General features: G+C 37.0%; 1 protein-coding gene across 1 annotated transcript; it reads right to left on the bottom strand.

Annotated features, from left to right (window-relative positions):
* Window positions 1-291: 291 nt before the first annotated feature.
* Window positions 292-13,920, bottom strand: LOC134664699 (pickpocket protein 28-like). The gene is made up of 14 exons (XM_063521444.1): window positions 13,916-13,920; window positions 13,020-13,187; window positions 12,309-12,438; window positions 11,448-11,572; window positions 10,993-11,131; window positions 10,658-10,809; window positions 10,155-10,317; window positions 9,707-9,799; window positions 3,905-4,044; window positions 3,398-3,528; window positions 2,232-2,291; window positions 1,730-1,967; window positions 1,189-1,356; window positions 292-607 (listed from the first exon to the last, which is right to left on the bottom strand). Exons 1-14 carry the CDS (start codon window positions 13,918-13,920, stop codon window positions 535-537), a joined length of 1,785 nt encoding a protein of 594 aa, XP_063377514.1. The 3' UTR covers window positions 292-534.
* Between the last annotated feature and the right edge of the window lie 2,223 nt (window positions 13,921-16,143).

Here is a 16,143-nt window from a genome sequence, read left to right as displayed (position 1 = left end):
TCATCATCATGTTCATCATGTATATTTGAACTGGGCTCTTCTCGATAGAGAAATGTACTATATGTGTATTGTTGTCCTAGTGACTTCTCTTTGATTGAATGATACGACAATACGTTTATTTTTTTGGCCGATGTAAGCTTTTAACTTGCCTCTCTGCCTCCTTACTTCCACTTTTCCTTCTATAGGGGATTTTGCATAATGAACATGTTGTAGATGGTGTTCCAACATATTTCTCTTGAGTGCTTCAGAAGTTTATTAAACTCAATCCAATAATTTTTATTTCAAAATGTTACTTATGTAATATTTGTCGCATACACGTAACTATATCTAACTAAAATAAAACATTCTAAATAATTATTTACTTACTAAAAACACGTCAACAACACATATATACCTACTAAAATACTACATATTAGTAAAATCAGGTAAAATAATATAAGTCTCCTAAAGCAATAATTATTAAAGTCATTCTTAACATAGATTTACAAGAATTTTACAAAAAAGATACATACATACTTAATAATGCAAAATAAACTATTTTCTATACATGCTTTCCTTTAACTTCTTCTTTTCAATTTTGATGTCCTTTTTCAGGGTACACCATAATCTGGAATAAAAAAATGTAATGCTTTAAAAAACACAAATTCTGACCAACATTTAATTCATTCTGAAAATTATTATAAGTAATATTGATATAATTTCAGATCTTGATATTTTCATCAGGAGATTACAGCAAGCGATGACAATAATTCTTATTTCGGCGACTGACCTCAGAATTGTGCCACAACTTAGATACTATGAAGTAAGGAATACTTCTTACCGTTTATTACAGATTATTTAATTTTGTTGAAATTTTGGAACGAGGAGCTAATATTAACTTCCAAATCTATCGCTTTAAAGATAATACCGTTAGGCAATCATTATGAAGTTAAAGACGAAGGCCTCAACAAGACTAGAGAAGAATTTAAATAAAAGGCCCAAAAACTACCCACCCAGACTTAATAGTATGAGATAATAATATGGCATTGATGGAAATTTAATTTACCTACCTTACAGTACAGAAGTAGAAGATCTCAACAAGGCTAAGGAACGAGAACCCAGTAACAGTCCAGCAACTATTAGCCGTTAATAATCATACTGTGATATCTTCAATCCTTGAGGATTTTGAATTGCTTGTCAAAAACTCACCTGAGAGTACAGAAGTAGAAGATCTCAACAAGGCTAAGGAAGGAGAATCCGAGGAACAGTCCAAGTAACCCACCGCAGTTGGCCAGGAAGTCTGTCAATCCGAACAGTTCTGAGCGCCGCATTGATACGAATCGGGGTTCTTTGAAGTAAATTTCCAAGCGTGAGTAACTGAAATATAATATACATAGAAATGAAATAAAAAAGCAATCAATACAAGTGAAGTTCAGAATGAATCTAAGGTGGATTACGTGAGAAACATAGTTTATTTTGCTCAGGGAAAGAGAAACCGTATGAGGAATGTGCTTCTAGGTAAGTATTTTAGTTAGTGGATATAGTTTTTGAAATTCTGTTGAGCAAGATATATTCACATATAAGAGAATCAGTTAGTGTGTCATTTATAATACAATAGAAATACTTTAATTGCACACCTCAATACAGAAAACAATAAATATAATATACTCGTAGAAAATTTTAAGAGCATTGTAGATGTATCAGTACCTAATAAAATTAACTTTGTACAACAAAACTAAATAATACTTACTTGTAGTTGTCTGATATAGTGTAATCATATTTTTTGTTCATAGCTTTTATATGTTTCTTGATATCAAAGTTTGTTTTAAGTATTTCTGCATCGTAATGTACACTGTCGCATGACGGCAAACAGTTACATTTGCTTTGCTTTAGTTTATTTGATGCTAACTCATCTGAAATAATAATGAACTTTATAAGAAGGAGAAGAAGGGAAGAAGAAGAAGAAATAATAAGAAATCTTCTTCCTCCTTCCTCGCGTTATCCCGGCATTTTGCCACGGCTCACATAGGAGCCTGGGGTCCGCTTGACAACTAATCCCATGATTTGACGTAGGCACTAGTTTTTACGAAAGCGACTGCCATCTGACCTTCCAACCCAGAGGGGAAACTAGGCCTTATTGGGATTAGTCCGGTTTCCTCACGATGTTTTCCTTCACCGAAAAGCGACTAGTAAATATCAAATGATAAAGAAATAATAAGATATGTAGTCACATAATGGTTGATAGAACTTGCCTTGTGCCTTTTCAACGCACCGTCTTTGCTGCGCTGTGCATATTTCTGAACTGTTGTGATCTGTAATAATATATTTAAATAAGTAGTACTTAAAAAAATAGACTACAGTAGATTTCTAGTTCTGCAATCCAATATTATTTGTATTATTTGTATGTCTTTCCATATCTCGGGACCATGGGGTCCCGGACCTTTGGGAGGCATGCGTGGGGCCGAAGCCAACCGCACAGAGGCCCTTTAAGACAAGTTTGATGTTATGTAATACACCAGCTAGAACCCATCCACGGGTACAAATAGATACCCGTAAATCGGTCCCAGCTGGCATAGGAGCTATTGTAAATACAGTGGAGAAGAGTGCCGGTTATGGTGTTGAAGTTTGGCTGGTCAAAAGATTGGGCTATTGCAGAGAGGTCCGGACACCTGCCATAACAATGCTTCTACACGTTATCGAGGCAGGCGGTGACTTGCCACTAACTAGGTGGGCCCCTGAAACTGTCGTCGTAAAGACGACCAGGAGCAACACTGGTGTAGGCGGCTCAGGGGTGTCGAGAGGTGTGCGCCGCTTTCTACCCAGTGGCTGTTACCAGCCACTGTGCCAACTCGCGTCTTATGCATCTTTCACTTCCACCCCTGGAGCATATAGCTCTAGCGACTCCTCTCTGGACGGCCAATGAAGGCAAGCCAGAGCTGAGAGTCCTGCGGGTCTCCTTGGGGTCCACTCCGACCGACGAAGACACGCCGGAGACGGAGACCCTGACCGACTCTCGGGAGCACTCGGGTCCGTGGGGTCGTTACTCCCCAACAGCTCGCCACAAGCTGCCCTGCGGGCTTATTTCTATTATTATTTTGATATTATTTATAATATCAAAATCTGTCAGGACGGAGATTAAAACGTATTAGATATACGAGTAGGCGAGTACCGTAAGAATCTACACCTTGACGGCAGTTACGTCCTGAGTTATATTGAGAAATCATTTATAGTAATATTTTAGCCCATGCTATATTTGTAATTAAGTACCGCTAGAGTGAGTGCTATCAAACTTACAATTTTTAAATCCACAACGGGAAAATAATCAAAATGAGACGCAGACGGTATTTTTCCGTAATACTTATACAACTTTATACAATATGACTTTAAAAGTAAATAGAGATTTCAAAAGAGTACTCACGCGGCATGTGATACCACACACAACCGCACCGCTTGTAGGTATATAGCGACAGACATTCCAGTCGGCAGTTGTCCGGTGTGTACGTCCCGAAGTATTGAAGCTTACGATCCTTGGGGAAGTAGCACTGCCGCCTGTAATCAAATAATTATTGATAAAGGAGCAAAGTTCTTGATTACCCTTATTTAGACCCGAGGAATAGAAAAATCCAAGAGCGTAGTGATAGTTCTAAAAGTGAAATCTTGAGCGTTGCACGTTGCCAGAGTTTTAAGGCATGAGAGGTGAGTTTTTGAGTTAAATAGAAATAATATTCACTAACCCAACTTTCCAATAAAAAATCGCACTGTTCATCCATATTCCTTTTATATTATACATATAGGTACGTATATAATTATAAGACGACCTCGATCAGTCTGACAAGACAGAGAAGAAGAATTTATACGATATAATTCACTTCTGTAACCGCAACAATTTTTTTTATATATTATTTCCAATATTAATTAAACTCACTGTTCATATTTGTAGTTCATCAAGCTTTCCGACGTATTGAGGATACTGAACTTGAGAGCCAAAGAGGTGACCTGATCGGGGATGGCTGCGTAGTAATATAGCGAGGCCTGGGGCATATCAGCTGGGTGCTGGAGATATATCTGAAATGAGACAATGGTGATTTTAAGCAGAGTACATCCCCATTTACAATAAGTAGTAAAACGGAACAAATATAATAAATGAGGGGTTCGCGGGAAAAAACAAGTGACAATGCAAGTGATAAAGGTAACATCTATGATATTTTAATACTAGATTTGCCATACACTAACATATCAAGCGAAAAAAATGATGCCAACCAATGCTGCCAACGTCACGGCAGCATCAGTTACAATTTGTTTACAACTTCATACGCAAATGCGTAAAAGAGACGGCACAATTAAAATAATACCTAAGTAAAAAAGAGACGGCTAGTGTTTGTCACTTGCGCGTGAATTTGGTAAATCAGTGATACCACCATAAGACGACGGCAAATAGTGGAGATGGCGCGAACCGTAAAACTTATTAAAGGGGCCCACTGATTACCAGTCCGCCGGACGATATCAGCCTGTCAGTTGACCGCAAAAGGCCACACACTAACAGTTTTCTGTCAGTTTTCGGCCTGACGACTTACACGAACTGATCGTGTGTGGCCGCCTGACGATTCCAGTCAGCGCCGACAGATATCCGCCGGACAGTCCGTGGCCTCGAGTCCAGTCAAACACACATCATGAGGTAGCCGGCCGGCGATCGACACACGTTACAGCATTAGTAAATTCTATTTTATTCCTAATACTTAAGAGTTCATAGTCCCTAATAAGCAAAATAAGCATACGACTTTTTGTCTTCGAACATCACGGATCCAATACTTTATTCTTTGAGGCTGATATTTGCTTGTAATTTCATACACAATTTACGGCCAGTAGACCTTATTAATCTTAAATACGGTAGGGCTTCTGTCAAATTGAAATAAATTTATTCCGAATGTGCAAACTACGTCACCAGATGTCAGTATAAAATTTATACTATTTTAAGGCCTGAATACAACAATGCGAAGGTTGCATGTATCTAGTTTGTCAAGACTTTTCTTTATTTATCATGTTGTTACCTCGCAACTGTTGTTTACTGTCAGTCAAAAATAAATGTCGTAAAGAGAATTAATACATAAACCTTATTTTTTCTCTATTAATTTTAAATGTGACATATTGTATTTGCGTGGCTTATATATTCGAAAATACAGACATGATTATTGATTGCTGGAAGTGTAACCGAGAAAAGAAGGAGCAAGCATTCAAAGATTCAAATAGGGAAATTAGCCTCCCAATATTACCTAAAACACTGGTTAAAATTTTAATAGTTCTCAAGATAACGCCGGGAGGTATACCATCGTTGGCGTTCACGGCAGCTAGCAATGAAAAGACTAGCTATGAAAAATACCTTTATAAGAAAATCGAAAACATAATATCACAATTCTGATTTTTTTCATGACTGACATTCTGCAAAAATTGTGCGATTTGATTCTATAAAGTACGCTATAAAGACACGTGGTAGGAACACTAGCGCAAGTATGGAGATACCTCACCTAACCTAACCGAAGTACCTGCTTAGACAAGAGATAAGATCTATGCCTGAAATTCTTCAGCTACAAGTTGGATCCGAATTATGACAACATTAATTCATTCCGTTTTAAGTTAAAATAATATCTGGAGCAAACTGTGTTCGGCGTTACAGAGCGTGACGTGGCGATATTACCTACCTGCAATTCTCCTACTATGTGACTATTATTACAAAAAAAGGATATGGAGTTAGAAGCTGCAAGCGGTGGATTCAACCTACTTTTACTTACACCGGCTCTTATTTAGGTGCTATCTTTGTATACCAAATTGAAAGAAATGAAAATACTTTACTGTTATGTTTTTGTTTTATTCATTCTACTCTTTAAAACCTTTTCTACATAATATTAGGTCCACTTGGGCGGTTTACGAGTGATTTTTTTGTTTGATACCTTGTAATAGATTTTTATAATTTACAAGAAATCAAACAAAAAAATTACGTACATTACCAGATATAGTAATCCACTTCGTCACCTTTTTCTGGTAGTATTTCGTTTCTGTAACGGTCTGGCGCCCCCTTACGCAGAGTTTCGCGTAATATTCCCTATTGATAACCTTCGTCCTTCTCAGATTAAAAGTCAGTTAGGTAATAAAAGCTTGTAAAATAGTTTCTGGTTGGGCCAGTAATTGACTGGTAAAGAATAACTTAAAACATTAAGTCCACCTTTTGTACCTTTAACTTGTTTTGTGCAATAAAGTATAAAATAATGAAATAAATAAATATTTAAAGTACATCCTATTTTACTAGTAGAAATAATAAATAGGACCAAACAATGGAACTGTTACAATTATAGAGTAAGTAACTACTTTATGCAATCTGTTTAATTACGGAGGCAAACATAAGAAAAACATCAAAATCAAATTTCATGTAATTAATAAAATAACTAAAAAAGTTTCATAATTTCAATTATAGAGGACCTTTGGTTCCAAAGGACCAGAACCAGAGCTTTGGTTGCAACTATTGAGGTTTTCCATTTATCCAAGTAACCAATTAACCAGGTTTCACTGTAGTAGTAAAATATAGGTTCACATTTTTTGCCTTATTACAAAGGAATAAGCTCCAAAAGTGTAAACATTATCTTTGACGTCGACAGTCCATTTTGAGGAAAAAATTAAACTAGTTGAAAAACACGAAACTGAAGGCCAGGGGGGGGACACTCGGAACATAGTTAACGTCAGTAAAGATGGCGGATGATGGCGTCAATTTAGAAAGAAAGAAAAATTGCGTAAAGCAGACTTCCGATTATGCAAACTACGTCATTAGATGTGTCACTATAAAATTGATAAAATTTTAAGGCATGAATACAACATTGAGAAGGTTACATACCTAGTTTGTCAAGACCTTTCTTTATTTATAATGTTGGTTACTTAGCAACTGTTGTTTACTTGTCAGACCAAAATAAATGTCGTAAACAAATTATATAAGATAATTATTCTCTATTAATTTTAAAGTGTAACCGAGTAAAAATGGAGCAAGCATTAAATACGAAAATAGGGAAATTAGCCTCCCAATATTACAACACCTGGAGGTTTAAAAATTTTAATAGTGCTCAAGAAAATGCCGGGAGGTTTAGATATTCTCGAACGAAAAATGAAAAATTCCATCGTTAGCGCTCACTGCAAATAGCGATGAAAAGGACCTGTGTATAAGTTCGAAACTATAATAGTGCAATTTTAATTTTGGTCACGACAAACATGTTCTATGACATTCTGCAAAAAATCGTGCGTCTTGATTCCGCTAAAGACACGTCGTGGGAGGAACTGGAGCGCATATTATGGAGGTACCTGCTTAGACAATGGATATAGAGTCAGAAGCTGCAAGCAAATCAATAGGTACTATCTGTATATACCAAATTGAAGGCAATAAAATACTTTACTATTACTTACTATTATGTTTCTGTTATATTCATTCCACTCTTTAAAACCTTTTCTACATAATATTAGGTCTACTTGGGCGGTTTACAAGTACATTTTTTGTTTGACTTCTTGTAAACAATTATAGTTATTTGTTACAAGAAACCAATCAAAAAATGGACTTTTAAACCGACCAAGTAGACCTAATATTATGTGGGACGAAAGTACACGTATGGATGCATATGTAGTTGTACACGCACACACACATACTTAGTTTCCGGGGAGAATCAGAGATGGCGCTTTCAAATGAGTTTCCATAAAATGCTTCAAGAGGGCTCTCTTTACCTATTATACTTACTTTACTCTTTGCTGAAGGCCCTCGACTGACAACAGATGACGGCCAACAGGCCACCGGCCGGCTATCTGATAATGTGTGTGTAAATTGGCCTGCAGGCCACGGACTGTCCGGCAGATATCTGTCGACGCTGACCGGAATCGACGAGCCGTAGTCCGAATAGCCGTCAGTCCAAAATCTGAAATAGAACTGTTAATGTGTGGCCTGCTGCGGTTAACTGACAGGCTAACATCGTCCGGCGAACTGTCAATTTGTAGGGATCTGTCAAAATTATATCAGACTATTGCCGGCAGGCGGCCGTACGGTGGGAAAATGACGACTCGTCTGTAGTCGCAGAGGTGGCAGCAGACCATGGCCGGCCGGCAATAATCGCTTATGTTTGTGGACGTTATTGGTCTAGGACGGCAGGTCGCCCGATAAGGCCAGAGACTGCGGGCGGACTGGTAATCAGTGGGCCCCTTAAGAAAAAAAATATCAAAGAATAAGATGTTTGACAGAAGGGGCAAATTATTTTAGTGCAGTTCTATGTAGTAATGTACTCGCTACCGAAGTAAAAAGTTTTCACATTTAGTTATGTAAATAAAAGATATTATATTATACTTATCATTGTTACTTTTGTAACAAAAAAAATTTGGCTGGTTCAGTACGCAGATTATGTATGTATGGTGATTAAAATTTCACCCCGTATTTTTATATTTTATATGTACTGGATTCTACCTATTTCGTAAATAATTAAGTAAATATAAAACATTAAATTAGCTTACAAATAATAATACAAACTATCTCTAAACTAAATAAACTTAAAATAAAAAGCCTATAAATAAAAAACGTCCCCCAAGTCACTGCCGATGGGCAGTGTGCCCAGAAGGCTGGCCGCATTGCCACGTTGTATGGCAATACTTATGCGTAAATACTATATATTAATAACATTCACCTTCCCTTTGATCAAGTGATATATACTGGTATTAGCACAGTTCATACGCAAATGTAAATAAAGCGGTAAAAATATATAACTATGTAAATAAACTATATTCCTTTCCACGAAACCGAGTTAAAAAAAGCAAATTCAATAACAACAAAACCTTTTATTAAAGTTGAAATTTATTTCTCTTATTTGTACGACAAGCACCAAACAATGAACGCAACTTACCATGACGCCTCTGCTATGATAATCTATGTACGCAGTTGGTGCGTCCTTGGCATTCTCGCTGATAAGAACATAAACTTATCTCTTTCTGTCAGCCGGCGAAAATGGCGGCCAGCTTTATTTCTTTCAAGATTAAACCGAAGAAAAACGGATTATTTCAGCTTTTACTTACGAATGATATGTGACGCCGTCAATTTCAACATAACGCAGGTCGGCATTTTGTTGCTTAATACACGTTATTTGTGGAAAAGTATTAACCGGTGTACACTTCGCGCTTGCGTCAGGCAGACTGAGACAAACTCGTACACATGACACGAGGTGAGTGCTTCAATTTTGGAACGTGTATAACACATCTAATATTAAAATATCATAGGGTAACATTGGATTCAGACTACACTAGCATTACTGCTGCAGTAAGATAAGATAAGATAAGATAAGATAAGATAAATGTTTATTTGCAAGAATGTAGGTACATATTTACAAGATGTCAGGGTGAATGAAGGGTAATGCGGCGCGATATTACTGCCGACTGCATTTCTGCTGCAAATGCCTACGATCCGAGCAGCAATATCGATTTTGACATTTGCGACAGAATGCAGATGTCAATAATGTCACGCTGCAGTACTGCTGCATTAAAGCTATCAACTTCATTACTGCAGGAAATGTCAAATTAAGTAGGTATATTGATAAAATGAGGATTTTGACGTTTCTTGTAGCAATGCAGTGTTGTAATTAAAGCTTCAATAAACATTAAATTTTGACTTAAAAATCCTAACCATCATCACATATCGTATGTTATGTTTGAAGTCAATACTCACTTTCCAGCCATTAGATAGGCTGTTGCAAGATTCGTCGACATCTGTTGCGTTTTCAACAAGTACAATTTCGAGATCCGGTCGCGCACCATTTTCCTGGAAAATTACACCAAACCATTGTAGAAAATATCAGTTAACCGTTATGACATTCTTAGTTGCTTTTCTCTTTGAATAAAACGAGGAGAGTTAATTTTTTTTTAAGAAGGCATAATTTTTTCTTGCCTATTTTCACTTAATTGGCAGTAAGTGCCCCAACTTAAGTCGTCATACTAGCTGTATAGAGTTAAGTAGCGTATATTTATAATAATGTTATAGCACCGAATGTACCTACTTAGCAACTATTTGTTGGTCTTGTCTCTATAATAATAAACTTTCTGCCCATACAGAAATGCAGATATGCAGAAATATCAAACGTTAGAAAACATTTTCATATTTTAAATTTTTGTCTAACCTGGCCACGCCGTGGATATTCTTCTGAATCATCTTCTACTTTTGCTTTTCTTCCTTTTGTCTTCTTCTTTTTTCTTTTCGAAGTTGGACTCGAATATCCAGAAATAATATTCCATTTATTTGCTGGGGTTGAAGCATTTAAATAGATGTATTCGTTTTGAATGCTAAAAACAACCAACACCATAAAGGATATATGACTCATGTTAGAACAGCCCTGGTTCGGGCTGAGACGTCCGACATTCGTTGTCAAAGTGCATCACGTGATAATAGATTAACCATTAAAGAAAACGAAGTCTCGAACGCCTCAGCCGGCCCCAGACCGTGAAAAATAAAGGAACCAACATTAACATGAAGATTAAAAAAATATGTTTAAAGATTATTTTAGCTTTGCTTTTAAATCAAGATACTATGGGTCCCACAAATTGTAAGGCGTCACGGCCCAGAGCAGTGGGACACTACTCGTAAATAAATAAAATAATGTAATTATCACATATGTTTTTATACCTTTTGGTTTTGAAAATTTCGTCATACGATAAAGAGTTAAAGTTAAAGCACACGCCTTCGCTGGTGAGAACTTCTTTGAAGTACTGCCCACATGGCACCGCCTGACCTCTCCATGTACAGGAAAGCATCACTTCTTCAACATCTGGTGCCATCTGAAAACACAATATTTATGGGGTATTCGGGTAATATTGTCTTCGGTTACCGCGCTTGTTTGATTGCCTACATTATCATTGTTTTTTAGTAATTGATAAAAAAGTAAGCGTAGGTATTATGAGCTAAACAAGCGGTAAAATTTTTCAAAAATTCTGCTCGCTAGGAAAAAAGAACTTACTTACTTGTACTATATTATTTACAAGAGATTCATTCGATTTATTTCGAGGCGTCAAGTATCTGTAAAAGTTTTCACACACCAGGAAAGCATCTTCGAGCAATATTCTTTCCTCCTCCTCGTTAACCACTGATGAAAATAACGCCCTGAAAAAAAACAACAGTATAACTTATTCCAATAAACAAAAAAAATACTTAAATAAATTTTTATCATGTAGACTTTAAATTAAAGGAAAATTTTGAAAATTTACCGCTTTGGGTAAAAACGTATGTACTTGCGACCTGTTGGAACACCGGTCCAATTGTTTTAACCCTGAACTACCGACTAATAGTCTGCATCCAAATTTCCCCGAACAGCCTAGCTCGAAGCGATGAATTTTTCAGTTTTTCCTTTATTACAAAAAATACTATAACTCTTTCTCTAGAAAATGCCTCAAATGGAGATAAAATGCTTCAAACTTACTCTCTATCGATGTTGTTGTTGTTGTTTTTGCGCCTTTTTCCATACTTTACAAATTTTTCTGTGTATCTATAAGCCGACGTTTTGCATTTCCACTGCGGGCATATTGTAATGGATGGAAATGGTACCTGTAACAGGAAGGTGATCTTGCATTAATAGTTTTAGAAATAATAGTGGTTTATGACAATCAAGAAAACTCAAATTTTATAAAGGTACCCTTCCGATTCAGACTACACCAGTATTACTTCTCCAGTAATGCGACGCCACATTCCTGCCATTGCTGCTAACTGAATTGATGTAGTAAATGTCATAAATCCGGAATATCCCGTCGATTTTCACCTTTGCGGCAGTAACGCAATCGGCAGTAATGTCACGCTGTACGCTTAAGCATTACGGCAACTACAAAATAAACAAAACAAAGCATAGGTATATAAACATTACACATGCAGTTTGAGCGTAGTGATGCATTTGCACCACGCATAAACTTTCACAAGTTTCTGTGGCGCATCTTAGTTTTAAGTTGTTTGTATTATGTTTTTGTGATGTGTAAATAAATTAAAAAAAAAAAAAAAAAAAAACTGCAGAAAGCGACAAATATAAAAATAATTTTCTCGCGCAATAATGTCGCGCTGCAATACTGCTGCAGTAATGATAGTGTAATCTGAGTGTCGAGCAGAGTTTATATAGGTACCTATTGCCTGCTCCGCGCTATATTTTCTTAACCTTTACGATTTTTTTAATCCGGCTACCACGTGACAGGCATATCCTAGTACGGGGCCACAGGATATTGATATTTGTTAATATTGTTTTTTCTTTCAAATAAATATTAATCTTATTCTCTTATTCCTATATAAAATGACTTACTTCTCCGACAGGAATCATCATCTCATTGAACGACACGATGACAGGACTGTACCACCATTTATGCCAAACTCGCTCGATCAGAATGAAGCACATGACCACACTGGCCACGAACGTCAAGACCCAAAACACTCTGAAACCAAATCGTTGATAAGCTAAATGCCAAGTTTATAGTATCACCTTTTCATAACTGTTATCTATGCAAATAAATTCTTTAGATTGAGGACCAAGTCGTAAAAACAATAATTATTTCTACTTTTTGAACTTAACGGAAAATTATGGCCACATTTTTCCGTTTAGGTCTTCTTCCTCGCGTTATCTTAGCTTTTTGCCACGGCTCATGGGAGCCGGTGTCCGCTTGGCAATTAATCCCAAGAATTGGCGTAGGCACTATTTGTTACGAAAACGATTGCCATCTGACTTTCCAACCCATGGGGTAAACTAGGCCTTATTGGGATTAATCGTACATAATATATACGAAATGTCTTTTGATATTTGCCAGTCGCTTTTTCGGTGAAGGAAAGACAGCTTGAGGAAACCGGATTAATCCCAATAAGGCCTAGTTTACCCCATGGGTTAAGTTCCGAAAAACTCATTGGTATGAGCCGGAGTTTGAACCCGCGACCTCCGGATTGACAGCTGCACGCTGTTACAGGGCCATCAGCGCGCTGCGTAGAACTATGGCGATGGTAGAAAGAATGTACCAAAACCTACTTCTCGACAACCGTAAGTCCGACTTCGGTGGTATACCGTAGGCCGTGGAGGGTGGTGTTCTTCGCAAAGTCTAGGACCAGTTCTATGAGGAGGAGCTTCTGCCGCTTCTTCCTTTGCTTCCTGATGCACACCTTCCCGAACTCCCCGGACACACCCTCTTCTTCCTCTCTGAAATAATCATAATTACCAACAGCTTATTAATTAATTTACTAGTTCTAATTTTACCTTCATTAATAGGTTAAACCTTAACAAACCATACACCTAAACCTTTCTCAAGAATCACTATAATTGATAGGTGAAAACCGCATGAAAATCCGATTAGTAATTTTTGAGTTTATCGCGATGTCTATTTCAAAATCCAAATCGGCGCGGCGGTGGACTTTATTTTATGAGGTGTAGATATTATTAGCAGACAAAGTGAAGTATGAAAAAAAATGGTCGTCTCCGGTGTCCTTGCGAATGCTGTAGTTGTTACCGTACGACTATTGCTGTCGTGATTAGAAAGTTTTTTCATTCATTATATCAAGAACTAGCGACCCGCCGCCGTGGTTTCGTATGGGTTACACAAAACCTTAACAAATTTTACACCTAAACCATTCTCAAGAATGACTCTATTGATAAGTAAAAACCGCATGAAAATCCATTCCGTAGTTTTCGAGTTTATTGCGAACATACATACACACAGACAGGTGCGGCGGGGGACTTTGTTTTATAAGGTGTTGTAAGTGATGATATTGATAGTGACATCGCCCGCGTCGACGTTGTAGCAGTAGGTACCGTTTGCATCATTAATACCGCTGCAGTCGCAATCTGCATGTAACCTTTAATAAAAGACACTGGGTTGAACAAACAATTATAAAAGTACAAAATAAAAAAATATAAAAGCTATCACTTACTCCATCTCTGGACACAACTGCTCACCCTTCCCGTATATTTGCAACTGAATTTCCGTAATTGCGCTTATATGTAATTGGGTCAAAAGCCACTTTTAATTAGCTTGGACAGTGATGTTTACGCTGAGTTAATTGGAAGCCCTGGGGGGCTGTATGTCATGCAAATAATATGCATTAGCTCGCACCTGTACGGTAAAGATCACTGGTACGAGGCGCCGCACCCCGGCTTAAAGTGTGATGAAAATAAATAAAATTATTCATTAAAAAAACATTGGTTTTTGTGTAAGCGGATCTACTTAGTTTAATACCTTTACATAGTAGAGATATCACACGCCATCACTACATCTTATAAAATAAAGTCCCCCGCAACGTATGTCCGTTTGTGTGTAGGTATTTATATTCGCGATAAACTCGAAAACTATCTACTGAACGGATTTTAATGAGGTTTTCACCTATCAATAGAGTGATTCTTAAGGAAGGTTTAAGTGTTTAGATTTTTAAGGTTTTGTGTAACCCGTGTGAAGCCCGGGTCGCTAGTTTACCAATATTCTGTCTATTTTAGATTTATCTATAAGGATTAAATGTTATGCACCAGCAACGCTGCAGTACTGGTACTGCTGGCAGTCGCAATCCGATGGTAATCGCGGAGGCGTGTCCAAGTTGCGGATTTACAAAAATTTAGAAATTTTGTCGGGTAATTTCACAGGAAACTTTCTAGTTGGAAATGGACAATGGCATTGCCCATACACAAATATAAGAAACTTGCGATATTTATCCAAGTTGGATTCTCGCAAAATTGGTAATTTTACGACTGCTTATAAATGGACGGAATCAAAAACCGACCAGAGTAACATTCATTAAAAGCATTTAAAAACGTTAAGTCTCTACTTTAATGCAATTTTTTTTCATCACGCTAATTACCACAAATTTAATCATGTAGGGTAGGTTATTATTAATCACTACTAATGGTATAGCTTATATATGTTTGTATGTGGTTCTATACAGTGACGTTCATCCAATTGTGTAATGGTTACCCGAGAGATTAAAATAAACGCCTCAAAAATTGCACAGGGTAGGTACTCTCATAAGTATGTGTATAACAATTGTTAAGTATTTGAATTGTTATTTTAAACGTCAAACTTCTTTGAAATTGTGACGTATAAATACTTAACACTTGCTATCAAAATCGTTGCAGACTTATCTTGGTGTAGCTCTATATATATATACTTACATACTTAATGTAAGTTTATGATAAACAAACATATTTATATATTTGAATAAAATATTATATTTTAATTTTTAACAAGCAGAAACGTCTGCGAACGATGCTATTAAGCTTAGAATAAATTTAAAAGTGGAAAAATTACTGTCTTGGGTGAGACTTGAACTCACGGCCTCTGGATCGATACTCCAGCGCTCTGCCATCTGAGCCACCAAGACCTCATCCCTAGCCAGCAAATCTTTCCACCATATTATAGGTCAAGGGGACCCTTAGCGACATCTACCGTAAGAGTGTTATACTTCTTAAACGGCTACCGGAGTTCCAAGTCATATTGGAAATTCACCAGTTACGATGTGCTACCCATACTAATTTTAATTTTTAACAAGCAGAAACGTCTGCGAACGATGCTATCACCCAAGACAGTAATTTTTCCACTTTTAAATTTATTCTAAAATATTATATTGTTATATTATGATATATTTAAGAGTTTAGGCTCTTATCGGTGGAGCGGTTCCCATGTGTGTTGGTCCTTTGCCTTCTCCTTGGTCTCCCCATCTTCTGATGCAGATGCCATAATTATAATCCCATTACTTATACCTATCACTTATCACTAATCTACACTTATCATTAAATCGAAGTCATGAGTCAAACCAAAGCAGGACGTTCGGTAGCGACGCGAGCCACAAAGCACGCGTTATCTCGATTGCCCGTCACTCAATCTTCCATCAACATTCTACAACTATATCTTTACACTTAGCTAATATACAATTATTGAAAAATGACGCTTAAGTTGCAGAATTAAGGGTGTCAAGAGTGTTTATGAAAAGAAGATGCGGTGATTGGATCGATTGTCTGAAGACAATCGTGCGTTTGATTGACAGATAAAAGAATTCGATGCGTCGGCTTTGTGAGTAGATTGATTATTGCTAGCGGGTAATTGGTTAGACGCTGGTGGCTTTGTTGTGGCGACCACTGGAGTTACGGCGATATAAGTATCTTCCACACTGTT

Source organism: Cydia fagiglandana, chromosome 5 (assembly GCF_963556715.1).
Source record: "Cydia fagiglandana chromosome 5, ilCydFagi1.1, whole genome shotgun sequence".
NCBI classification, from domain to species: Eukaryota; Metazoa; Arthropoda; class Insecta; order Lepidoptera; family Tortricidae; genus Cydia; species Cydia fagiglandana.
This window is presented reverse-complemented; position numbering and strand designations above follow the sequence as displayed.

What these genes read in the sequence shown, in the direction of transcription:
- LOC134664699 (XM_063521444.1), bottom strand. An exon ending in TGATGATTCCTGTCGGAGAA is followed by an intron (nt 11,573 to 12,308) that starts GTAAGTCATTTT and finishes TTCCTGTTACAG; the next exon opens with GTACCATTTCCATCCATTAC. An exon ending in GCCTATCTAATGGCTGGAAA is followed by an intron (nt 4,045 to 9,706) that starts GTGAGTATTGAC and finishes GTCTCATTTCAG; the next exon opens with ATATATCTCCAGCACCCAGC.